At 40.5% G+C, this 27,163-nt stretch overlaps 1 protein-coding gene across 1 annotated transcript; it reads right to left on the bottom strand.

The window, feature by feature from the left end:
- Nucleotides 1-633: 633 nt before the first annotated feature.
- pigb (phosphatidylinositol glycan anchor biosynthesis, class B) lies at nt 634-26,526 on the bottom strand. The gene is made up of 13 exons (XM_028822980.2): nt 26,427-26,526; nt 26,059-26,300; nt 25,726-25,861; nt 23,506-23,623; nt 19,409-19,513; nt 15,942-16,072; nt 15,691-15,831; nt 10,448-10,499; nt 7,925-8,136; nt 6,196-6,260; nt 5,266-5,473; nt 1,245-1,425; nt 634-783 (listed from the first exon to the last, which is right to left on the bottom strand). Exons 2-13 carry the CDS (start codon nt 26,180-26,182, stop codon nt 667-669), a joined length of 1,590 nt encoding a protein of 529 aa, XP_028678813.1. The 5' UTR covers nt 26,183-26,300; nt 26,427-26,526; the 3' UTR covers nt 634-666.
- Nucleotides 26,527-27,163: the final 637 nt, after the last annotated feature.

The raw sequence follows: 27,163 nt of genomic DNA, 5'->3' as shown, positions 1-27,163 counted from the left end.
ATTATCGTTTTAATTGACAATGGCTTTGATAGATTCTTGTAACTACTTTCACAATCTGTCTCGTTTACAGCTGTTCACTTGTGAATATCAGTTTTGTCACCTTGTCCTGTCACACTTGTTCCCAAACAGTCCCCCAGACTGGTGTGTATTTCATTATGCTGACCTCTTTTATAAGTCGGTTTGGATAAAAGTGTTTGCTAAGCAAATAAATGCATTTTAATTTAAACATAGTTTATAAGTGATGGTTGGATCTCCCATTGGAAGCAGTACCATATCCTTTAAAGGTGCAAGTCTATTTATGAGTGTGCCAACACGTGGGCTAATGCATATGCCCCCTCACACACAAACACCACCAGAAAATAATGAGACAGAAGCATCTTTCTCTCACAGGAGTTGCATATCTCAAGACTGTTTGTTACTGCAGGTACATTTTTATGTTAAAAAAATGCTGTTGATAACCCTTTTGTTTAGAAGGGGGTTTGCTGCTTTCAGTTTTTTGGCTTTGTGACATGTGGTTTACCAGCTTTAGGCACTAAAGTAAATTGAAATGTTACCACTTTACCCAAATAATACGAAGTTATCATTAGTGGTCGTCATTATGTTTCCAGTCAGAGGCATCAAAGGATCCACCGGCATTTGAATTTTTATTTCATTCAATACTGTGCATCATAAATGTCTTTCGTATACAAAAACGTTTTCTCCCACGCGCCCTTCAGGAACGTGTGTATGAAAAAATGTTGCTGCCATTGTATAGTTTTTACTTTCTAAGAATAAGTGGATGTCCTGAAACAGAAAATAGAAGACATATTCATGAGAAGATGTGCAATGACTGATTTAAATATGTAGACATTTTACTGAGTTTTCATAGTCTGGTATGCCGTTTAACTAATGCTGAATAATAATATTGTAAACCGCATTAAATATGTGGCCAGTTTAAAGCAGTATACACTTTAAAAAGTCTAGAATTAGTGACCACTAAATTCCAGTATTTTTTTATACAATTACTATCACTTAGTTCCACTACTGTGACTCAGTGCACTACATTGAGATGCAAAGCCATTAAATACTACATTGATTATATATATTATATATATATATTGATTATACCAAATATGACAACCAGTTCCAAAGTGTAACATTATACCAGAAATGCAATGATTTGTAAATCTTATGCATCAATAACACTTGTGATAAAATTGGATAGCGAGTATAGACAGGCCAAATAAATAAATGCCACCACATACCTTTTCCAGGTTATCAAAAAACACAAGATGGGTTGGTATTGGAGCTTCAGCATGAAATGTTTGCTGAAGCCATTTCATTGGATCAGAATAAAATACGTCTGCTTCATCCATATAGTTTTGATTTCCACTCAGGTCTGGGGGACACTGCAGAAACTCCATTTGAATTGGGCAATGGACATGACTAGGATAGAAAATGATAAAGAAAAAAAAAACAATTAGCTGGGAATAAAACTGGTAAGACTGTCTAAAACTTGAAAATGATGCCTTATGTAAAAGATGTGGAGGTTCTAGTGGATGACATTGTGAGAACAGAAGCACTAAAGGCAGCAGAGAGGGTGTTAAGTTACACAGCACACTGCGTGTGGGACAAGTCATGGGAGGGTCCGCTGTACGCCACTCTGGTGGAGCCTTAATCTGCCATATTTATGGCTTTTTTGTAAGTTATGTGAGACTCGCTAACCATTACAGGTGGAAGCCTAGAGATGAGCTACTAGAATTCTGATTCCAGACCTTTGTTTTTGAGCGTTTGTAAAGTAGTACGTCTACGGATTCCTTTAAAGGGTGGCATAACAATATTTCAAGAGAATTAGTAGGGTGAATGTCAGGTGCACCTCCATATGGACAGGGATGGGGCACAGATTTCGTTTTTCACATTTTAGAAGGCGGTAAATCTCAGTGGAGTAGAAATTGGCTAACTGCATTCAACTGAGCTGCCTGTTGTCAAAACTTAGTTCTTGTCTTCTTATTATGGTTTACATTTTCAACAATATCATTAGCATATTATTTGTTTCATCACTCAGCACATGCTTTTCATGATCATTACCTTAAAATTGTTTTCTTCTATTTTTTTTTTAGTGTCCCAAGTGATAAAAATTGTTTTTTTTTTATTTAGCCAGTTATTGTGCAATAAAATCCAATTTATTTTTTTGTCTAGCCCACAATCACACAAGGAGTACCGCAATGGGCTTTAACAGGCCCTGCCTCTTGCCAGCCCCCCAGTCTTGACTCTCTAAGAAGACAAAGAAAAACTCGGGTTAGGGGAAATGGAAGAAACCTTGGGAAAGGCAGTTCAAAGAGACCCCTTACCAGGTAGGTTGGGCGTGCAGTGGGTGTCAAGCAATCAACTTTTACATGTACTGTACTAGGGGGCTCTGCCCCTGCTCACTTCGCTCGCTCACCCCCGGGTTTGGTTTACCTGATATACCATTGAAAGAGATTGTTATATATGCATTATTTTCACTTTTACTTTAAAACTTTTGTAAAAACAATACTTGTTCTTTATTTCCGGCCCCGGTCGTAGTTACATCTCTTCCTCACAGGACGTGTAATGCTGCTCGCGTTGTGAAGGGGGTTTGGCTGAACACATGCTAAGGAGAAGCGGTTGGATCATCTGCTGTCTTTCTGCTGCGCATTCTGCTTGTCGCGCTGCCCGTCAATCATTTTAAAGCCTGTACAGTAGCTGTCCTTTTGCCACTTCACGTGTAATGCTGCTCGCGTTGTGAAGGGGTGTTAGGATAGCTGAACGCACGCTAAGGAGAAGCAGTCGGATCTTCTGCTGGCTTTCTGCTGCTGGCAAGCTGCGTGTTTTGCTTGTCGTCGTTTAACTTGCTCCTAGCTCTTAAAAGTGTCTCACGCAGGACTTCAGATTGTCTTCTGAGAAGATCACGTCTCATCTCCAAGGTCTCCCTCCCAAACATTTTTTATAATAGAGATATATTTTACTGACATTTTTCCAGAGTAAAACAGTTTTCACATTTGTATAAGTGGATTCACGGGCATTAAAATGACTCATTTACATTTCTAATAGCAGTTTTGCACATTTTTTTAAAGTGCATTCTTTTTTAAAAAAATATTTTCAGTGTGGTAAATAATTATTTAATCCCCTGCTGAATTTGTAAGTTTGCTCACTGACAAAGAAATGAACAGTCTGTAATTTTTATGGCAGTTTCAAGTTATAAATTGATTTGAATTGTCATTGAGAGAAATACTGTTAGGATTTGATCCTCTGCAACCCAGCGAGAAGTCCGTCTCTCACAGATTATAATCTGTGTACCACGTAGGCAATCAATCAATTACAGAAACTCCTGATCTCAGCTCGTGATGTGTATAAAGCACACCTGTCCACAAAATAAGTATCTTCGATTCTAACCTCTCCAGCACCATGGGCTTGCTTTGCTTGCCAACCCCCCCCAGCCTGCGCTACGTGCCAGCCACTTCACGTCTCTGCCCCTCGCGTATGTGGATTTCACTTTCACCAAACAACAAAACTTTTAATTCTTGCAGATATGCCTCTTCATTGGGAAGAAACAGTACTTTTCCCTGATGGCAACACAAATTAGACGATCTACAAGTCTCCGACCTAAAGTTTAAATCTGAACAATATATTCGATCTCTTTTCGTTGTTCCGTTATTTCATCGAGTAATAATTTCCGTTTGTTAGCGCTAATGCGGTCTTTACTTAATCATTTTTTTCATACTTCCATTATCTCTAACCTGCTGTGCATGTGTGTCGTGCCAACGTTTTTGAATTCTTTACGGCGTTCTACTTTGTCTTGTACTCTTTGTCTTTTATTTCCGGCCCTGGGCCTGGTTGAATCTCTTGGCACAAAGTCTCGTCTCGCAGAGCGTGAAGGCATCTCTCTGAAAAAGTCACGTCTCATCCCAGGATTTTTTAAATTATAATAGAGAGACACACTGTAAATACTTAAAAGTACATATTTGTTTGCTGTTCTTACATAATCCTTTTATGTTCATTTCTGAATAAGTGATGTTTTGATTTTTTAATTTGTTTTTAAGCCTCAAGCAGCAGAAGTGGCGAGTTGTTGTACAAGTGGTTTGCACGCATCTCTCCTGGCATTTAATTAACTCGTATGTTAAGGAAAATATACAAGATATATAAAAGTTGAAGGGACCTCCCTCAAGGTAAATCTGAACCAGCAAATTAATCCTTAATTGATGTCACACAGAATATTTCTGCAATTTAAGGCAGAAAAGTTTTAAAACAGTTTTCAGTGCTTTTCAATGGGAGTTTCACAGCTTTGTACAGCACGCTGTATTCATGATAACAAACATTTAAATGTTAAGTAATTTCCTTGAAGAGCAAGTGGCACATTTCAACACAGTCAGTCCAGTGGGAGCAGGATGGTTTCATATGGACAGATAGACAGGCATTGGACTGTAAGTGAACACACCTAATTATTCAGGGTTAAAACTGTCCGGACATCAACATTAATTTGAAGTTACAGTTAAAACTACATCCAAATTAAAGTACATTTGCATTGAATGTTCTAGAATTACCCCCCCATCTGTATCAGCAGCTCTTCACATGTTCACATGTCTGTGTTTTCCACTCTTTGTGGTGGTGTCACCCAGCTTTTCACATGCCAGTGTCTTTGTGACCCACATGGGTGGTGAGGGAAAGGGTTAGCCCCTCTTTCCATTAATTTAGCGGGATTGTCTTTGCGTGGGGATTGGGGTGGTCTGCTGTGGTGAATCGAGTGAGATAGTCAAAGTGGGTTTCGGTTTGAGGTTATCCTGGGTGATCACCAGGGTGCTAAAGTGATCAAAGTGGGTTTCAGTTTGAGGTTATCCTGGGTGATCACCAGGGTGCTAAAGTGATCACTTGCTTGAATAATTCAGTGTGCGATTGTCTTTGCGTGGGGATTGGGGTGGTCTACTGTGGTGAATCGAGTGAGATAGTCAAAGTGGGTTTCGGTTTGAGGTTATCCTGGGTGATCACCAGGGTGCTAAAGTGATCACTTGCTTGAATAATTCAGTGTGCGATTGTCTTTGCGTGGGGATTGGGGTGGTCTACTGTGGTGAATCGAGTGAGATAGTCAAAGTGGGTTTCGGTTTGAGGTTATCCTGGGTGATCACCAGGGTGCTAAAGTGATCACTTGCTTGAATAATTCAGTGAAGTCCTGATAAAAACAAGAAAATACTTTCAGATTTCTGGGAGTGTCATACGATACGACATTTGCACACAATACTTTCCTAGCACAGAGAAATGTGTTTTTTTTACCTATAGAATGGAGTAGAATGACAAGGCATGAGGAAGTGCACATAGCTGTCAGCGCTGTCTTTCTGGCAGAGCTGCTGAATATGAGCCATGACGTCCAGTGTGCCACGCTGGTGGACAAGCCCAGTGTACAGAGCTGGCAGCAGGTTGAAGGAGAGCAGAAAATACACAGCTGGCTTCCTCCAACGTCTTAGCTTTGCCAGCGAGTGACCTTTAAGAAAAACAAAGCCTCAGGTAGACGAATCATTTAAAAAGTAAACGTAAGTTTCTTACACTCGTGTGGCCCACATTCTATAATCCTTTTTAATACCTCAGCAAAAATGTACATCTCCACTGTTAAAAATGTGTCTCATCCTCAAGTGGTGAATTGGAAACCTTTTCGATGTAAACACACACGTCTGTGGTCCGAATTCAGAAATGCCAATAATGTATGCATTTAATCAAATTAAAGTGGACTGTCCAGGTGACTTTAACTTAAATCAAAACACACAGAGGATTTGCATCTAAACAAAGTTGTAGGAAACACTTGGGATTAAACGACAACATTTTGGGGAAATGGACACCCTTCTGTTCTTACTCCTTTTATAGAGTAGCTTCGGTTGCTGGCTCCCCTCTCTTTCTCTTGGGTGGGGTTCGAATTTTGCTTTGATTTGTTCAATTTGTCGTGACTGTAAGGGGTGTTATCCGTTTCTAATTAAAATCAATTAAAAAAAAAAAACAACAACATTATGGCTGCATCTGATTGGCCGGCTGAGCCGTTGGTCTCAATTGGGTATTTTCGATGGATTTCCAGACACTGATTTTTGTGGTGTATCTGAACACCTATAGAAAATTCCTATCTCTGGAGTTGAAGTTTAACCTCTGATAGTCAAACAGATAGAAATAGAAACGTCTTTTAACCTGTAGGGTTAAGTTTGTAAGAAAAATGCTCACCACAGAACAGCATGCAGAAAGGTAGGATGGGATAAATAAACCGGAATTCCTTGTGAGCCATCAAGCTGAACAGGAAGACAAAAATGCAGTTAGCTTGTGAAGAAACTGAAATTGTTTGTCTATGGCAAAGGCTGACATTTCTGTTAGTAATGCATTTGTGATGAGCACCTCAGGTTTCTGGTCTTGTAATGTTAATAATAATAATAAATACATTTTAATAAAATAGCACCTTACTCTGATTCATAAAGAAGCTTTGTGTTCATATGTGGTAGGTGCCATAAAGTAAAAATTATCATTTTATAAGCACAGGCACATCAGTTTTTAGTGAGAATTTGAAAGGACCCCACTTAGTTTTACCTAACTGAGTTGTTCAAAAGGAAATGGGCCAATGTGCTAATAGTTACTACAACAAATATGATCTGCAAATTCTCAAAAGAATATCACGTCAGCTGGCATACACACGTTAAATTGTATTTGTTTTGAAAGATGACAGAAACCAATAAACAGTCAAACAGTGAAATAGGAGTCAAGCAAAACTACCCACTTGTTGTTTTAGGAGATGCCATATCCGTTAGCGAAGCAGGAATGGACCCCCGACATTCATAACTGTTTTATAATCATAATCCTTTAGTGCCAATATGACTACTAAGAGTCAGGGCCCATAGTGAAAACTAAACGCTGTTCTGATGTCCTGCCCTAGTCTTCTATATGGTGAAAAGAGCCAAGATTTCAGCTGGACTCTCTAGCCCTCCGCATGGACACTGGCTCCTTCAGACACCTTTAGAAATGTGAAACTCTGCTGGATGCTCATAATGCAGCCTTCCGATTTGAAATCTGCCGCGATTTCTAGTCCTGTAATTTGACGTACTCGGGCGACATGACAAGACAGCTGTGGGCGTCAAGTTTGACATCCAATCACACTCGAGATCACGTAGTGGGACGTCGGCTTTAGGGAAAGGACACCCAAATATTCCGATGTCCTACTGAGTTAGGCAAAATAACTAATCCAACTTCTAACGTGTGTCACAGGTGGCTGGGTGTAGTCGGCAATCAGCTGCCTATTTAAAGGTCCGCCTCCCGACAATCAAGGCTGGAGTCGGGTGAGGAGGCGGACAAGGTCGGAGAAGGAGGTGGGCGAAGAAAGGCCCATTGTGTAGTGTGTGGAAGAGAAGAGAGGAGGCTGAAGGAAGCCTGGACTTTGGGACTGTGGGGAATTGGAGTAAGGTGCACTTATTGACTTGTAAATAGTATTATTGTAAATAAACGTGTGGTGATGGCTTGTAACGCGTCTGCCTGTCTGTGTCCGGGTCTCCCATTCCACACATGTCTGAAAAGAATGGCCGTAAAATACAAAAATATATGTATTCATGGCCGTAAAATACAAAAATATATGTATTCAAATGGCCAAAATGTTGAGAGGAGATGCAACTCAAGTAATTCTGACAGTTTAAATAAAGTGCACCCATTAAGCTATTTCTTCCGAAAGAGGATGGCACTAGGTATTGGACCCAAGGCTGAACCTACATTTTCTATGCTGGGGAATATTATTTATTACACAAAATCACCGTAATTTATTGAAATAAGGGTCAGATTTGAATATGTTTCCAAATGTTAAGAGATGCAGCCATTTTCTAAAGTCCTATGAACAATACACAGAAGAGCAAACTCTATGGCACATTTAGAAAAAATGTACAGTCATGTATAACATCCGCAGATTTGTATACTATACCTGTACACTATAACCGTGCAGACTATAGCCGGGAGTAGTATCCTGTATCTTTTTGGGGCCAAAAGTGTGCCATGAATAAAAAATGGAAGGTGTGGACCGAGGACCACTGGAATCCCTTGAGTGAAATACCAGTGCCATGGATGGGAGCCATAAAATGATGCAACATCGTGAATTACGTTGAACTTCAGGAAGTTTAAGTGAACCAGGATCCACTGAAACAAAGAAAAGAAAAAAGAAGGAAAAAATAACAAAGGGTGCTGTATCTTCATTACATATCCACCTCAGTAATATTACTATTAATTTTATAGCTTGATACAAAGAATCAATAAATATACTCGTATACTAGCTGAAATATCCGGTGTTGCCTGGGAGGAAAATTAAGTGTTTTTTTTTTAATTGTTTGAGAAAAATTTAATAAAAACAAAAAACACAACTTTAAAAATAATAAATAAATTAACAAAAAAAAAAAATTAAATAATAAACTTAAATAAATTAAATAATAATTAAAATTAATAAATTAACAAACAATGAAGACTCACTAATGTGCTTGTATTTATGTTATCATCCAGTTGTTGCTCAGAACCGGGCAACTCTATTTAAAAAGTAACAGGGGCACCGTGGTGCTCCGACATAAAGAAGGCTGCCAGTCACCTCCAGTTCGCCCTCTGGTGGACATTCCGAGTGTCAACTGGATGAGAACATACGTACAAGACCACAAGATCACCCCCCCACCCTACCCAGAAGGCTTAGGGCTGATTTCACCCAACAGTATTTTTAGTCGACCAATGAGAAACGTGTGTACCAAGCGTCATGAAAATCACTCCAGCTGTTTGGCAGTGATGCTGGAGCAGACATACAGTATCTCACAAAAGTGAGTACAGCCACCCCTCACATTTTTGTAAATATTTTATTCTATCTTTTCATGGGACAACACTGAAGGTATGACACTTTGATCCCATGGAAAGTAGTCCGTGTCCAGCTTGTATAACTGTAAATTTGCTGTCCCCTCAAAATTATTCAGCACACAGCCATTAATGTCTAAACCGCTGGCAACAAAAGTGAGTACACCCCTAAGTGAAAAATGTCCAAATTGTAATATTTTGTGTGGCCACCATTATTTTCCAGCACTGCCTTAACTCTGTTGGGCATGGAGTTCACACGAGCTTCATAGGTTGCCACTGGAATCCTCTTCCACTCCTCCATGACGACATCACGGAGCTGGTGGATGTCAGAGACCTTGCGCTCCTCCACCTTCTGTTTGAGGAGGCCCCACAGATGCTCAATAGGGTTTAGGTCTGGAGACATGCTTGGCCAGTCCAGCACCTTTACCCTCAGTTTCTTTAGCAAGGCAGTGGTCGTCCTGAAGGTGTGTTTGGGGTCGTTATCATGTTGGAATACTGCCCTGCGACCCAGGGAGGGGATCCTGCTCTGCTTCAGTATGTCACAGTACATGTTGGCATTCATGGTTCCTTCAATGAACTGTAGCTCCCCAGTGCCGGCAGCACTCATGCAGCCCCAAACCAGAACACTCCCACCACCATGCTTGACTGTAGGCAAGACACACTTGTCTTTGTTCTCCTCACCTGGTTGCCGCCACACACGCTTGACACCATCTGAGCCAAATAAGTTTATCTTGGTCTCCTCAGACCACAGGACATGATTCCAGTAATCCATGTCCTTAGTCTGCTTGTCTTCAGCAAACTGTTTGCGGGCTTTCTTGTGCATCATCTTTAGAAGAGGCTTCTTTCTGGGACGACAGCCATGCAGACCAGTTTAATGCAGTGTGCGGCGGGCATATGATCTGAGCACTGACAGGCTGACCCCCCCGACCCCTTCAACCTCTGCAGCAATGCTGGCAGCACTCCTACGTCTATTTTCAAAGGACAACCTCTGGATATGATGCTGAACACGGGCACTCAACTTCTTTGGTTGACCATGACGAGGCCTGTTCTGAGTGGAACCTGTCCTGTTAAACTGCTGTATGGTCTTGGCCACCGTGCTGCAGCTCAGTTTCAGGGTGTTGGCAATCTTCTTATCACCTACGCTATCTTTATGTAGAGCGACAATTCTTGTTTTCAGATCCTCAGAGAGTTCTTTGCCATGAGGTGCCATGTTGAACTTCCAGTGAGCAGTATGAGAGCGTGTGAGAGCGATAACACCAAATTTAACACACCTGAGACCTTGTAACACGAACGAGTCACATGACACCGGGGAGGGAAAATGGCTAATTGGGCACAATTTGGACATTTTTCACTTAGGGGTGTACTCACTTTTGTTGCCAGCGGTTTAGACGTTAATGGCTGTGTGTTGAGTTATTTTGAGGGGACAGCAAATTTACACTGTGATACAAGCTGTACACGGACTACTTGACATTGTGTCAAAGTGTCATATCTTCAGTGTTGTCCCATGAAAAGATATAATCAAATATTTACAAAAATGTGAGGGGTGTACTAACTTTGTTAGATTCTGTACATACACACATAACATTGACTTTTATATATATAAATTTGTCTTTACATTTACCTTCCCAAAACAGAAAGAATCGATGAATGTAGAAATTCCAAGAATTAATATCCTGAAAAATACAAAAAAAAAAAAATCAATCGTGTCAGGGGAATTTTGGCTAGAAACATTTTGTTTAATTACTTAGAACTTAACAGAAACTGGAAGTCATCTGAGGGCCTGGTCCGCCATATAAATAAGTCAATTGAAGAACAAAAGGGCAGCAGCAAAGGATATCATGTTTGTAATACATCATAAGTAGATCACTTACATTTATTTCCCCAACTGGTGCCTATTTTGATAGCTTCTCAATATTTCTTATATGGTGGAGTTTGCATGTTCTCCCCGTGTCTGTGTGGGTTTCCTCCGGGCGCTCCGGTTTCCTCCCACAGTCCAAAGACATGCAGGTTAGGTGGATTGGCGATTCTAAATTGGCCCTAGTGTGTGCTTGTATGTGTGGGTGTGTTTGTGTGTGTCCTGCAGTGGGTTGGCAACCCTGCCCGGGATTGGTTCCCTGCCTTGTGCCCTGTGTTGGCCTGGGATTGGCTCCAGCAGACCCCCCCGTGACCCTGTGTTTGGATTCAGCGGGTTGGAAAAGTGGATGGATGGATGGGTTATGAATCCATAACTCTTTCATGTTTGGGACAAAGACACATTTTTAATTGATTTACTCATCGGCTCCACAGTTTAAAATTATAAATCAAACAATTCTGATGAAATTAAAGTGCATATTGCAGACTCTGCGGCGGGTTTGGTTCCTTCCTTGTGCCCTGTGTTGGCTGGGATTGGCTCCAGCAGACCCCCGTGACCCTGTGTTCGGATGCAGCGGGGTGGAAAATGGATGGATGGATATTGCAGACTTTCGTTTATGGGGATTTGCATACGTTTCAGTCGCGCCATGTAGATATGACAACACTTTATCTACACAGTCCCACTAATCTTGATCTGCGTCATTGTCATAAGATAGCCAACGTCATTCACGTCATATGGGAGAGGTCACGAAGTTTTGGCCCATCAGTATACGTATATACCCCTCATGCTGAGAGGATCATTTCATTTACTGTGAAGATGTTATTCTTTACTAAAAAAAAATTAAACAAATACACTAAAACAAAATACCATGTGAGAAGAAACATAAAACCATGTAAAAGAAGAGGTATTTGTACATGCATTTTAAAGTGCCACGTTATGTGCCATCTCATCCATATATTTGCAGGTGGCAATTAAGCTGGACAGACATATTTAGATGTGGACACCTCTGGGTGACACCGGATCTCGATGTGATTCTGCTGTTCATGATAATGTGACACCAAATTAAAATGGCTAGGTCAGGGGTAGGCAACGTCGGTCCTGGAGTGCCACAGTATGTGCAGGTTTTTGTTCCAACCCAGTTCCTTAACGAGAACTCAATTATTGCTGATGAAGCACATATTGCTTAAGTGACATTTTAATGCTTCATTTTAGTGGTCTCGCTTGTTAAGGTTCTCTAAGCTTAATTGCTTATTTCAATCTTAAACTGCTGCATTCAGTGTTTTAATTGCTCCTTATTAGCAATAAGATGTAAAACAGGGGTAGGCAATGTCGGTCCTGGTGAGCCGCAGTGGCTACAGGTTTTCATTCAACCCAATTGCTTAATTAGAAACCAATCATTGCCAATCTCAGACCTTATTTAATTTTATGGCTTGTTAGTCTGTGCAATGTAAGGCTTTTATATCGTAGATTTTTTTCCTTTCCAAGGATATCATCCAAATGATTTGAAGCCTAAAACAGATCATTTTCAGTCTGTCACATTTTTCTATTAAGTGTTTTATTAAATCAAACCGTGCATGATGAACACACACAGATGTAATTGGAAAAAAGCTAGCTGGAGAACTGCTGGCTGCTTTGTCTTTTACATCTTATTGCTAATAAGGAGCAATTAAAACACTGAATGCAGCAGTTTAAGATTGAATAAGCAATTAAGGTTGGAGAACCTTAACAAGCGAGACGACTAAAATGAAGCATCAAAATGTCACTTAAGCAATATGTGCTTCATCAGCAATAATTGAGTTCTCGTTAAGGAACTGGGTTGGAACAAAAACCTGCACATACTGTGGCACTCCAGGACCGACGTTGCCTACCCCTGGGCTAGGTGGTAGTAATATACAGTTTACTGAAAAGGTCAATGTCTGCACTCTACAGAACTGGTAGTCTGTGGAAAGCTGACATTATTGTGTGTCACAAATTGTGGTGAAACCTGCAGCCACTCGCTGCTTTCATCTGTGTTGCCTTCCAACATACAGGTACTGTATGTGTCCTTCCAGTAGTCTAATAATGGTGCCAGCTCTGGAGGGAATCTATCTACAAACTTCATTGGGAAATACTTTTGTTCAGTGTACTCTGGTGAGTGCATCATGCCCTTGAATGGGTGCATGTACTGAATGCCATAATAGCTGCAGCAACCCAAAACATTGTCTTACGCGGGTGTTTCACACAAAGCAGTGTTTTTCAACAAGATTTGGCACCGTGTCACACATCAATACAAGTGAAGACATTTTTTGATGAGAATCAAATTAATATATTGGAGTGGCCTGGAAACTCTCCTGAGCCTAATTGAACATTTGTGGTTAATTTGTAAGCAATGACTTTGTGGAATTGACTGCACAACAGTGGAGATGATGATTTAGGCCCTAATTCAAATTTGGTACCTTGACCCTACAATTTTCCTTCTTCTTCCTGGCTTTTATTCCGGGTTCATGTAGGGTCAGTTGTTGAGCATGGTTTCCACCACTTGTTTTTTATTGAGGGCATCGGGCAAGGGTGACAAATATCGCCTACGGGGGACGCCCTTGCAGAATTATAAAAGTCCAGTTCCATAAGATGCAACAAAATAATTCTGGCTGGTGTGTCGCAGCACTTGACACCGTACCCCCACCATTAGCCAAGGTCTCTAGGATTCTGGTTACCAGCTAACACCACAAGGAGGTGATGATAGGATTTTGCTAGCCAGACCCTAGAATTCTCCAAGACTGTTCAAAATTAGTGGATTCCGTGCCAAATCACATCCAGATGCTTCTCAAGAGCTGAGGAGGTCATATCATGTACTGATACGAGTATAGGAATATCTCTCTATTACATAAAAAAAATCCTGGGATGAGACAAGACTTTTTAGCCTGGGATGAGGCGTGACTTTTTCAGAGAGATAATTTCAAGTCCTGCGAGACGAGACATTGTGCCAAGAGATTTAACCGCGCTCGGGGCCGGAAATAAATGACAAAGAGTACAAGACAAAGTAGAACATCATAAAGAGGTTCAAAAACGTTGGCACGATACACATGTAGAGCAGGTTAGAGACTATGAAAATACTAAAATTCGAAAGTCTCAAAAAATGATAGTAAAGATCGCATTAGCGCTAACAAAGAGAAATTATTACTCAGTGAAATAACGGAACAGCAAAAAGAGATTGAATATTTGGGTGAGGTTAGGTAAGGTAAGGAGGTAGGTAGGTAGGTTGGTTGGTTGGTTGGTTTATTAATCCCAAGGGGAAATTCACATACTCCAGCAGCAGCATACTGATAAGATATGACAGAAGTATGTAGATATTGTTCGGCTTTAAACTTACGGAGACTTGTAGATCGTGTAATTTGTGTTGCCATCATGGAAAAGTAGTGTTTCTTCCCAATGAAGAGGCGTATCCACGAGAATTACAAGATTTGGTATTTGGTGAAACTGAAATCCACAAACACTACAGGCAAAATATCCGAATCTACAATAATCTGTTCGCGTTCACATCAATCCATCAATCAATGCTCAAAATGTAGATTTAAATGATTCAGGAACATACACTATGAGAATCTGTGGTCCCACAACAATTAACGCTACGACAATTTTAATTTCAAAGAAAACACAATTCGGTCAGGTTTATATTTATGATCACGGAGAAGTGATGCAACAAAGGATCAAAAGAGTTAAACTATTGGACGTATTAGAAATTCTATAGCCAATAATGGATGCAAATCCATATGTCCAAAAGTATTACAGAAAATTAATCTGAAAAACACGGACAAAGAAGTTTTTCTTTCATTTATATATGAGATAATTTCAAGTCCTGCGAGACAAGACTTTGTGCCAAGAGATTTAACCAGGCCCAGGGCCGGAAATAAAAGACAAAGAGTAGATGACAATGTAGAACGTTGTAAAGAGGTTCAAAAATATTGGCACAATACACATGTAGAGCAGGTTAGAAATAATAAAAGTACAAAATTTCGAAAGTCTCAAAAAAATGATAGTAAAGATCACATTAGCTCTAACAAACGGAAAATATTATGCGGTGAAATAATGGAATAATGAAAAGAGATTGAATATTTGGACATAGATATTGTTCGTATTTAAACTTTAAGTCAGAGACTTGTAGATCTTCTAATTCATGTTGCCATTAGGGAACAGTAGTGTTTTTTCCTAATGAAGAGGCGTATCTGCGAGAATTAAAAGATTTGTTGTTTGGTGAAAGTGAAATCCACATACGCGAGCGGCAGAGACGTGACGTGGCAGGTGCGTAGTGCAGGCCGGGTGGTGGAGAGGTTAGAATGAAAGATACTGATTCTGTGGACAGGTGTGCTTCCATCCATCCATTTTCCAACCCACTGAATCCGAACACAGGGTCACAGGGGTCTGCTGGAGCCAATCCCAGCCAACACAGGGCACAAGGCAGGAACCAATCCCGGGCAGGGTGCCAACCCACCGCAGGACCAGGTGTGCTTTATTCATAAAAACAAAATTGAGCAAAACTGATTTTTGCTGTTTTCAGAGTTTGTTTCAATTGATTTGCACAAGGGTGTATATAATACGACAATGGTGGGAGGGAGGAGAGCTGTTAAAAAGTGGTAGTCAATGACAGGAACAGGACACTTTCTTCTTTTAATTCAAGACTGTAAAAAGTGCATTATGGGGATTTGGGAACAACTGCCTGTCCTGAATGACCCCAGATAATGGCTGTTAACACTGCGAACAAGACCCTGTCAGTACACTATAAACGACAATCTAAAAACCAAAACGAAGATTGAAATGACAAGCCTGCATGTCATAGCTGTAGACGGCAGTAACTTGTATGGTTACTGCTGGCATTTATCACTAACGTCAACTGGAGTACAGACCCTAGATATCCAGAACGTTTTTATGGATCTTTACCATTGTATACACAAAAACGAAACTCTTAAGGCATAACAGAGCAGTAAATAGAATTTTCCTCTGAACACTTCTACTTTAAAGAAGAGGAATCTTCTTACCCTACAGGAGCAGCATTATACAGGAGTAATTTCACTTTATTGTCTTCTTGAAAAAAGTGAAAAATTAGCAAAGGAAGCCAAATGATAGCTGCTGTAGGTCGGATGATGACTGCCAAAGCAACCAGAGTGAGATACTTGAAACTGTAAATAAAAAACACATTTTTTCATGAATAAAATATTCACAAAACAATATATACTGCAACAATGAAGAGCTTTCATTTGGGTAATTCTTTGGAATGCACCGGACTAACCTGTTTTGCGTCTTTGAACCCTGCAAGGGATAATAGTGCAGAGCTATTATTGTGAAAACAGTCTCCATGGTGTTTGTTAAGGTTCTTGTGCAGCAGTACCATGTAAACCAGGAAGACAACTGACAAAAGTACTAGGAAGGAAAAAAACAAAAGAAAAGAAAGAAGACTTCATGAATTAGAGTAAGTGCAGTGTGTTCTGCTTTACAGCTCTAATATGGACTCAACCAGTGTTGTGACTGATATTTTCCCCATAGGAAATAATTGAAAACATTGTGAAGGTGGGCCAGTCATTGCTAGGTTCCCTCTTAATACTTCTTAACCTAAAATCAATGGTAATACAGGATAATGCACTAGTAGCTTAATATATCTATTAATTACATAAAAAAAATTGGAGTCGAGATGTGATCATCTTGGGGAGACGCTTTGAAGTCCTGCGAGACTTCTTGCACGTCACGCCCTACTTACAAACAATTTCTCAGAGACACTTTAACGTCCCACGAGACAAGGAAGTGAGACAAAAGGACAGCTGCTGTACAGGCTTTTAAATGATCGTCGCGCAGCGCGACATGCAGATCACGCAGCTCGGTAGCAGCTAGCAGCAAGACAGCAGCTTATCAGTCCTTAGCATGCATTCAGCCCCCCCACCTTCACAACGCGGGCGGCAGAGATGCGAAATGGCCAGTGTGAAGCGTGCCACTGGGGGTGGGGGTTGTGTGGTGGGCAAGCGAAGTGAGTAGGGGGCACATCCCCCTAGTTTAAAAATAAATAAATAGCAGTTAACGAAACATTACTTAGTCTGAGAAGACAGACAGTCTGGTTTCTTCTGCCTGGCGGCTTTGAAGGTAACTGGAATAGGAAGAGGAGTGATGAGCAGATCACTGAGATTTTCATCGCCTCCAACACTACTTTCAGAGTTTCCTCAATAGTTAACTGGAGCCATTTGTGTGGCTATGCTTAAAGCCCTCCACAATTACAGCACACATTTTGTCTTTGGTGACTCTACAGCTTGATAAGGAAATATTCTAGATCCCTGGTTCACTTCATCGATAGACTAGAAAGGGTCTCAGGACTCCAGGAAGTACATAAGAAATGTATTTATCAAAGACGCCTCCAGAACAGACCAAGCAAGATGTGTGTTCTTGTCTTGTGATCTCAGATGTGCTAACAATTCTTGTTAGGAGAAGGCTTTTATAGATCTGCTATACAGTAATCCCTCCTCCATCGCCGGGGTTGCGTTCCAGAGCCACCCGCGAAATAAGAAAATCCGCAAAGTAGAAACCTTATGTTTATATGGTTATTTTTATATATTTTAAGTCCTTATAAACTCTCCCACATGGTTTATAAATATTCCCCGTACAGTTATACAGCATAAACCCTTTATATTCTCTTAGTTATTAGGTAAGATTCGTTGAAATTATGTATGTAAACACAGTTTATATACTACTCACAAACATACGTACCGTATATCATTGAGGAGTTTTATTTAATACGTAATACAGTTTTAAACATATTGTAATTGAGTAGGTAATATAAAAATACGTGAAAAATCTATAACATGTAAATGCTGTACATAAAACCAAAATGTTATTTTAAAGATACTGTAGAGCGTCTCTGATATCACATTTGTTACAGCCATTACGATAGACAGGCCACCGGCAATAAATACCAACAATGCAAGGAAAAAATTGTATAAAATGTGTGCACAGTTACAATAAACGTACATACATGTACTAAGTACGTAGAAAAATAGTTTTGGGTACTCACCAACTTGTCAGATAACGATGACATTTACTGCACTGTCACAGCTGTTCTAAAGGAACCTCTTCAGGCGACTGTGTAGCACCGCCGTCGTCTTCTTCCACTGAAGGCGTACTAGGCAGTGTTTTGCGTGTAAGGAACATCGTGATGGGCAGTTGCTGGCGCTGCTTTTTCATTTGTGTAAAGAGGTTCCTATACACTTTTGTGGCGCCGTCAAGAGTATTTTTAAATTGCAAAGAACGAATCATTTGCGGGTCCCATTCTTCAACTAATGTCTGGAGATCTTTTGCCATTCGTAGAATGGTCGCGAGACGCTCGAGAGTTAGCACAGCACCCAGGAGCTTAACCGCGTGCTCTGATTGGGTAGCTTCTCAGCCATCCGCCAATAGCGTCCCTTGTTTGAATTCAAATGCGTCCCTTGTTTGAATTCAAATGGGCAAATCAACTGAGGAAGCACACGTACTGTAGACCGCAGACATCCGCAAAGCAATGAAAAATCCGCGGTATATATTCACATATGCTTACATTTAAAATACGCGATGGAATGAAGCCACAAAAGACGAAGCGCGATATAGCGAGGGATCACTGTATAATACAACGTTAAGGTCTGCGTGTCCAGTCTATCAGAGTGGTCTGATTGGTCAGTTTGGCTTTGGTGACCTGACAAAAAAGGAAGTGAAAGTGTGAGACGCACGTGGAGGAGTAAAGGCTTGTGAGCCATGCTGAGAGAGTCGCCTTCAAAGACAGGAAGAATAAATCCGGACAGGAGGCGAGAAAGGCGTCTCACAAATATTACATGAGTACGAGATGCAGACTAGAGAGGGAGCTCTGATGAAGAGGCGTTCACACACATGCGCTTATGGAGGAAAGGTGCTGAAGGTACACGTAGGGCAAGAGACGGCAAAAGATTTTTAATTATTCTATTGGCAGTCTATGACAGGTAACGTGACTACTATGACTACAGAAAAGTATCTTTAGCTTATAGATGAAAGCATATATGTTATAGCCAAGTAAGTTTAGTTAAAAAGGTAAAAGATGGACTTAACATGAATATGGAATAAATTCTTAATTGTTGAGATGCAAAGCCAAAGGCTGCTTTCTACTGACGTGTCCGCATACTTTAATCAGGACAAACAAAAGTCAGTATAAAGTGCCTGGTAATCGTACAGCATCCTGAACTCAGCTGCATCTCTTAAAACAATACCTGCTTATTTAACACAGTTAGGAAAACCTTGTGAGGCTAAGACTCCATGATGCTAAACGGTTATTAAAAGATTTTGTCCATCAAGCCCCCTTCACATCTTTACATTTTTATCACTAACCTCACCCATCGTTAGTCTGCTTTTTAATGCTATATTTATGAAAAAATATATCCTTAACTGTGTTCTAGCATGTGACCCGTCTGTTATGCAGGGTCAGCATTTGGAGCCTGTCCACAGTAAAGAGTCATATAAAAGTAAACGGAGCTGATATTGGTGTCAAGAAAAAAATGAACTTCTGATTAAAAATTGGCTGCAACACCGCAGAACTGAATCTGATCCCCTCTGCTGTATTTGATTTTGATTGGATACACTTTATTAATCCCAGACGGAAATTGTCTTTTTGCGTGACCTTTGGGGGGGTCAGATGCATGCAAACACTTAACTTTAAGTTGGAGTAGAAAAAGGGGGTTTTAAAAATTGAACGGAAAGTCAAAAGTCACTCCTTACCACCCATCTGGCAACGTCTGGACTTTCCAGTCTTCTCATTAATGAATACAGTTTGACATCTGAAAACGCCGCAAGAAGTGCTTGGACAATACGTGGGGTGATGATCTGCGGATCATGAAAATAAATCATGAATAATGTTTCACAAAAAGCATTCCACAGTAAGTGTAAAACTCAATGTGATTAATGATGCTCAATAAGTTCAATATACATTGGGCTGTCTAGAATATTACACTGACTCAGTAATCTCGATTACATTTTTATACTAGGCTTTCAGTTTAAACTGGGGTGTTGTACCGTGTTAGCCATTATGAATATAGTGACAAGTCAAGCAAAATGACACCTTTTATTGGCTAACCAATAAAAGATGTAATTTTGCTCAACTTCTCACTACAGTTTAAACCATGAAACAGTAAACATTACTTTTCCCAGTCAGCTATTTTGCAAGTCATTCTAAATTAAATCAGTTAAAACAGTTCAGATCTCAAAGAGTTACAGTCAAATTGAAATTTAAAGATCAATTCCAATTAAATACATGGAATGAGATGGAAGGAAGATCAAACAAAATGTTGATAAGTGAAGAAGTATCCATCCATCCATCCATCATCCAACCTGCTATATCCTAACTACAGGGTCACAGGGGTCTGTTGGAGCCGATCCCAGCAAACACAGGGCACAAGGCAGGAAACAAACCCCGGGCAGGGCGCCAGCCCACCACAGAAGTGAAGAAGTAATATTGTATTATTAAACTGTTAGAAAAACCTTACGCATATTAACAAATCCTTTCTAAAAAGTCGGACTGAATAGTAGTCTTGTTAATCAGGAATGCAAAAAGGTGACTATTGAGAAGAAGGCTCTGCAAAGCCACTGGCTTTTGAATACTCCTATGCTGTCTTCTATTTGGAGTGGGAAGTTGGAATTTTTGAGTTTCTAGTTGGAATTTTCAGCTGTCAAGCCCCCTGAAGTCAGATTTACAACTCAGAAACTCTGGGCTGGTCTGTCAAGTCCGAGTTTGTCCGACGTTAGATCAAGCGTTCTCAAAGTCGGTCCAGATTCATAATCAGTGACAACTAATAACGCTGATCTCAATTAATTAGCTGGTATTTTTTTTCTCTTCTCTTATTCTACAATAAGAAAGCACAGAGGCATGATTTTTACATTTGTAAGTGTAATAAGTTTAATATGTCACTGTGCTCTGTACAAAAATATTTCATAAATCCACTCACATGTACAGCTAATACAAGGCCAGATTGAGCACACAGGGGCTCATCATTTAAAACTGCTAGGCAAGCATTAGAAGACAAGAAAGGGACAACTGCAAAATGGGCATTGTACTATTTCTGTGTGACAGAGTCAGTATGACATTGTATCTTCTCTTTGCCTTATTTGGAATGGCATGATGTACCTAAGTGGGGGTCTGCACATGGAGAAAGAGTATAAAGCCTTGGAACATTGCCCGGCACACCTTTGAAGCTGACGGACGGATGAAAGATACCGTCATCCGATCCTGAAAATTCTTCCAGCACAGCGACGACACAAGGTCTTGTTATTGGCTTCCTCGTCTGTTATGCTGCGTAAACTGTCAGTAAAGAAAGCTAAGTTATTTCTCCAATGTGATTTCTTACCGCCGTATCACTAAAGGAGGGGTATCGCCTTTTAATATCATATCTATATAGTTTCGGGTTATATAACACACTGCAATTACAAAAGAACTTATTCCAACCAGGGAGCTAGCACCCCCTGTTGGATTCAGTAAGACATCTTTATATAAAATCTTCATTTGGATCTTGATCTTTGTTTGTCCGCGAATTGCTGCCTCACGAAAAGCTACGTATAAATGACAGTCTCATTTGGGGTGGGAGCTGTGGGGATCAATCTCGGGTCGCTGGTGTTCAGATTCGTTTGCCTTGCCGCTCTCCCACAGCGGATCCTCTTAAGGGACTGGAACGACTTGATATTTGTGATGCTGCCTCGTGAAAAGCTCAATAAAGCGAAGCACGGACGCTACGTCTTCTCTGCGATGGCGATAGTCGCCGACCTTGCCGCTCACCCATGATTTGGATCTTGATCTTTGTTTGTCTGCAGATTCATGTTCCCCTGACACTGCCTTGGTTGTTACTTTTGTTTACAAACACTGTCGACACCACTGTTTGTGTTTAGATCTGGCGTCGACACCGTGCTTTGTGTTTAGATCTGGCGTCAACACCTGCTTCGTTGTCGAGACTGTGGTTTTTTGTGTTTCTATCGACCGTCGTTGGCAGCACTTCGTCCAAATCGAATGTTCACCCACTTGTTGGAGTCGGCAGTCAGAGTATATAAGTCGGACACACTTCTGTGATTTTCCATCAGTCGGCGTTTGGAGTTCAAGAAAGAAGCATTAGTTCTTCCTTACTCTTTAGACCGCCACAAAGCAACCTGCGAGGTTGGAGAAAGGTTGAGAAGAGATCATGAGAGGAAACGACAGCGTCGTGAAAACGAGACGGATTGTGAACGGAGAGAAGCAGAAATGCTCCTCCACCACCACATAATTACTATTCGGACAGTGATACCGAGTAGGCCATTCCTATCGAATCAATGTCCAAGGGTTTTGTTTTGTAATTTTGTTTCCCTTATAAAAAATCATAATGCTGTGTGACGAAGGGCCCAGTTCATGACTGGCAGCCGCGTTTAAACAGGGAGCCCTTCACAGACAACTTTAACACGCGCAACGTAGTTGGGCGCACATGGCTAGTTTAGAAATATTTCTGCTTTTGCTGTAGATTTAAATGCTTAACTCCCTTTTGTTGCTTTCATTATAATTTACCCTTTCTCTGTGCAGTTTGCAGGATATAGCTGGTTGGATAATGGATGGATGGATGTGCAGTTTGCTCCCTTCATTGTATCTTAATAATGACAATTAAAAACGAGCAGAGCAGACACCCAGGCAAACAACACTGAATTGTAAAAGGCTGCAACTACTTTAGCGTCAGACCCACTAATTAGAAAACAATGGATTAATTAAACAATTAGAACACCCGGGAAAAACAGAATGAACATCGAGATCAAAATATTGTTAAAAATAAAAAAATACATTATTCCCACATAACTGCTTAGTACATTTTAATATATATATATATTTTTTACCAAACTTAGTTTTCTAATTTCTATATTGTTCCCAAAACACAGAATTAACAGTTAATTAGCCCCGGATTCCAATTAAAAATAGAAGCTGGCTGGAATAAAAACCTGCAGCCACAGGGGGTCCCTAGGACTGACGTTGAGTTCCCCTGCTTTAGATCATGACGTCAACCCAAAATGGAGACTACATCATGAATTTTAGTGAAAGAGAGGGGGTTGGGAGCATACGCTGATAGCATTTTCACGCACCCACCACACGCTGAACCAACCGGATTAGGAGCTGAGTGCAGCGGGTGACACCTCTGCACCACACTGGAACAGTGTGAGGTTTTTTTTTTTCGGTGGCTGGAGTGCCAATCCTGCCACCAACCCCCAAGTTTTCCCTGTAAGTTGTGTAGTAAATATAGCTTATTAGCACTTCTGTCTATTTGTGTCTCATGAAATCAGTCGTGCACACAGTACTGTCCAACGTCTTTCTGTGGACTTGATTCCACAGTGTTGGGATATACAAAAATATCAACTGGTATTTACTCCAATGGAGCAAGCACAACAACAGTTTTCCTGGACACATCCGTATTGATTTTCTAAAGGTTTTACTGGAATGCAGTCCACTCAGGTGGGACATCATTCCCTGTGCCAACGTCTGAGGTAAACTGAATGGAACATATGAATGGAAACAGAAGGTGACGGAATTCCACCTGCTGATTAGCCTTGGAAAGGAAATTATGCCCTTTACTTTCTGTGGCACCCAACATTAACAAACATTAATTTATTAGCTGTTATACTTGTGCATCACTCATTTAACACACAGAACAAATGTAGGAAGCACTCACTCAGGTAGAGATTGAAAAATGTAAAAGCACCTTAAAAACAAATAGAATAATGCTTAAAGATGCTGCTAGTGTAAAACTGTCTAGTTTTTGTATCATTATCTCAACTCTTAAAATACACAGGGAATTAAAGAAAAAACAAAAGGTTCTTACCAGAAGCTGCACTGTGTCTTTGTTCAGAAGGTGCAAAACTTTATAAATGCTGGCAAAGAAGAGTGGGTACAAGTAACTCCGTAGTCCCTGTGTCCATTCCCATGTTAAATAACCATATGTAAAAGCATTAAGGAATTATTAGGAAATACACTTTGAACATCATATCAAGTTGTGTTACATGACCAGCAACACTGGAACCCTTCAACTATAAAATGTTTCGGAGCCTGTTCAGGATTCTGAATTTTACATGAATTGAAAGTTGGGGAGCTATACACAGGAAAAAGCTTCGTAAAAAGGAAAGATGATCAGGTCTCCAATACTTAACAATTCAATACTTACTGCGGTGTTAAAGTTAAATTATCTCAAAAAAAAATAAAAATAAAAAATAAACACACTAATGAATCAATGAAACTATCAAACATTTTCCTGCTCTGCACTTCTGGATTCTTTTCTCTCATAGGTTTTGGTAACAGTGTTTGTCATTTCAATGGCAGGAACTGCATTGTCTTTTCTTTCGCACTTTTCAATTGGCTTCAATGGCCCTGGTTTCCAGACTAAGTTGTTGCCCGATCTGATCACCATGAGTTGCAATATGGAACCATTTGGTTCAGTGGGGGCCTGTGATGGAAGGTTTAAGGGGTTTTGCTTTTCAAAGACTGTGCACATACACTCACTGACTAATTTATTAGGAACACTTGGTAATAATCTAATCAGCCGATCAGCAGCACAATGCCTAAAATCCTGTATATGCAGGACAGGAGCTTCACTTAAAGTTCACAACAACTTGGATGGGGATAAAATGTCACCTCAGTGATTTCAATTGTGGCGTGACTGTTGGTGCCAAATGGGCTGATTTGAATATTTCTGTAACTGTTGATCTCCTAGGATTTTCATGCACAACCATCTCTAGAGTTTACTTCAAATGGTGCGAAAAACAAAAAAACATCCTAGGAGTGGCAGTTCTGAAGATGGAAACATCTTGTTGATGAGGTTACAGAAGAATGGCCAGACTGGTTTGAGTGGACAGAAAGGCTACAGTGATTCAGATAACCAACTGTGGTGAGTAGAAAAGCATCTCAGAATACACAGACCTTGAGGCTGGATGGGCTACAACACCAGATGACCACATTGGGCTCCATTCCTGTCAGCCAAGAACAGAAAGCGGACGCTGAAGTGGGTCCAGGCTCACCAAAACTGGACAGTTGAAGATTGGAGAATGTAGCCTGGGCTCATGAATCTCAATTTCTGCAGAGGTGCACACAGATGACAGGGTCAGAAATTGGTGTCAAAAGCATGAATCCATACACCCAACATGCCTTATGTCAAAAGTCCTGGCTGCTGGTGGTGGTATAATGGTGTGAGGAATGCCAAGAAAACACACTTTGGACCTGTTAATGCCAATCAATCATCACTTGAATGTTAAGGCCTGTTTGAGTTTTGTGCAGACCATGTGCATCCCATCATGCCCACAATTTATCCATCTTCTAATGGCTACTTTCCGCATGATAATGCACCATGTCGCAAAGCAAAAGTCGCCTCAAAATGGTTTCATGAACATGAAAATGAGTTCAGTATTTGTCAGTGGTATTCCCATTTAACTGGATCTGAATCACCTTTGGGATGTAGTGGGAAAGGACATTCATAGCATGAATGTGCAGGTGACAAATCTGCAGAAATTGTGGGTTGTAATCATGTCAACATGGACCAGAATCTTAAAGGGATTTTGCCAACATCTTGTGGAATCCATACCTTGAAGAACTGAGGCTGTTTTGTGAGCAAAAGGAGGCCTTTTGCAGCATTAGTATAGTGGTCCAAAGAAATTGCTCTGTGAGTGTAGCTCTTACTAATAGTGACTTCGCATAGATTGTCAGAGCTTGCAGGTGCTGCCACACTCACCATTAATTCCTGCATCCTCCAACTACTTTGGTTTACCTTCTCAAGGCCATACCTGGTTTTTTTTTTCTCCAAGTTGGCTCTGTGTGGGTGTGTAGAGGTCCCAGCGTTTGATGTTGTGTATCCGACTTCTGTAATAAATAGTTTCAGAAAATCTATAAATGATTGAATACTTCTGAAGCTCTCCTTCCCAAATATAAACTCCTATAGAAACTATATATATACATTGTACAAACTCCTATAAATGATCAGAAAATGCCACTCAACAAATTTCCTGCTAAGAGAAGACCCTTTACATAAATTACGAAAGCAGACCTCAAAGGATATTTAAAGGTGATGCGGTGAGCCACCTCGAGTGACTGCCAGTATTCATCTGGTACAAAGCTGGTTTGTACTAGGAAGCAGTTGAGAAGACGAAAACACACGCTAAAAAGTACCACGGAAGGATTTGCTCCAATAATACCTGTAAAATATAAATAAATAAATGGGAAAATACTTTACTTTTGAACTACGGTTATTCAAAACCAAAAAACTACAAGTTGATTGCATTTCATTCGCTTATCATCAGTTAAAGTAAGTTATAACACAGTATATTCCTGTCCACAATAAAAAACAAACTTTCACCCCATTCATTACGGCCCGGTACCTCTGGCTCGTTACCTGCCTGTCGTCCTGAACTCCCATTCTCCGTGCCATACAACTGCGATTTCCTTTTCCTCAGTGGCACTGGATCAGGATAGGGAGGCTTTCGATGGAAAGGAAATCGTTTTTTAAGCATCTCCATGTCACGGTACCAGCCTCTGTTCCGTAACCTCACTCTGCTCCTTTCCCATTCACAAGGTGCTGCTTGACAGTTGGTTGCCTCTTCATTTGTGAAGTGCGCGTTCCACCTTCCGGGTTCACTAAAATTAACAGAACACTGCTACGATCAGCTGCAAAATACTACGACATCCATGCAAATGCATTAAGAGGGCAAAAACACGAAAAGACCGCAAGTAGTATCTTAAAGCGAATCATTTGATGCATACCAGTTAGACCATTTCCAGTCTTCTTAAAAAAACGCGAAAACAAAAGACACAAAGACACCATGCCTTCTGGCCTGTACAGGAGACCGTAGCTTGTTCCGCGCACGCGCATCGTCCACCTTTTAATGTGTTTCCCTCAACGGAATGGAACCAGTGCATAGCTGTTAAGGTAAAAACAGTTTCATAATGGTATACAGTTTAAAAATTATTCGGAGTATCCATTCTTCTTAATCCGGTCCTTATAAAGAGCCGTTTTTAGACTTTCAGGTTTTGCATGTTTTATACGGAAGGCTGTATATGAAATGTACATGAGCTGTTCGGTGCCCTTTAACTCGCTGTTTAAAGTTCATAGAGTCAAGCCTTGTGTTGTGTACGTTGTAGTTAATTACCCTCAATCAGTGCCGGATTAACTAATAGGCACATGTAGCATATGCTACTGGCCCCGCAATTTCGGGGGCCCCCAAATGGTGGACCCAATATTTAATGAAAAAGTGTAGCATTGAAAAACTGGTCTTTAAAAATATTATCTTTACGTTTTTAAACTGTAAATTTCTTACACAACAAAACTTTAGGGGCCCAACACATAAATTTCACATAAATATTATAAGATTCTTATTATAATCGAGAGTAAAATAATTATTTAGTCCGGTTTGAACTGTTCAGAATCTAAACTTCAGATGATGCAGACCAAAAGGGCCCCCAGATTTGAAATGTGCTACGGGCCCCCAAAGCTCTTAATC

The sequence above is a fragment of the Erpetoichthys calabaricus genome, chromosome 17 (genome assembly GCF_900747795.2).
Source record: "Erpetoichthys calabaricus chromosome 17, fErpCal1.3, whole genome shotgun sequence".
Classification (NCBI taxonomy): Eukaryota; Metazoa; Chordata; class Cladistia; order Polypteriformes; family Polypteridae; genus Erpetoichthys; species Erpetoichthys calabaricus.
The sequence above is the reverse complement of the archived record's forward strand: the minus strand, read 5'-3'. Positions and strand labels throughout refer to the sequence as shown.

Coding starts and splice junctions, on each gene's coding strand:
- pigb (XM_028822980.2), bottom strand. CDS start 26,182: ATGGAGATGCTTAAAAAACGATTTCCTTTCCATCGAAAGCCTCCCTAT. Junction 19,514..23,505: donor AAGACACAGTGCAGCTTCTG/GTAAGAACCTTT, acceptor CATGATCCGCAG/ATCATCACCCCACGTATTGT. Junction 784..1,244: donor TTTTTGATAACCTGGAAAAG/GTATGTGGTGGC, acceptor TTTCTGTTTCAG/GACATCCACTTATTCTTAGA.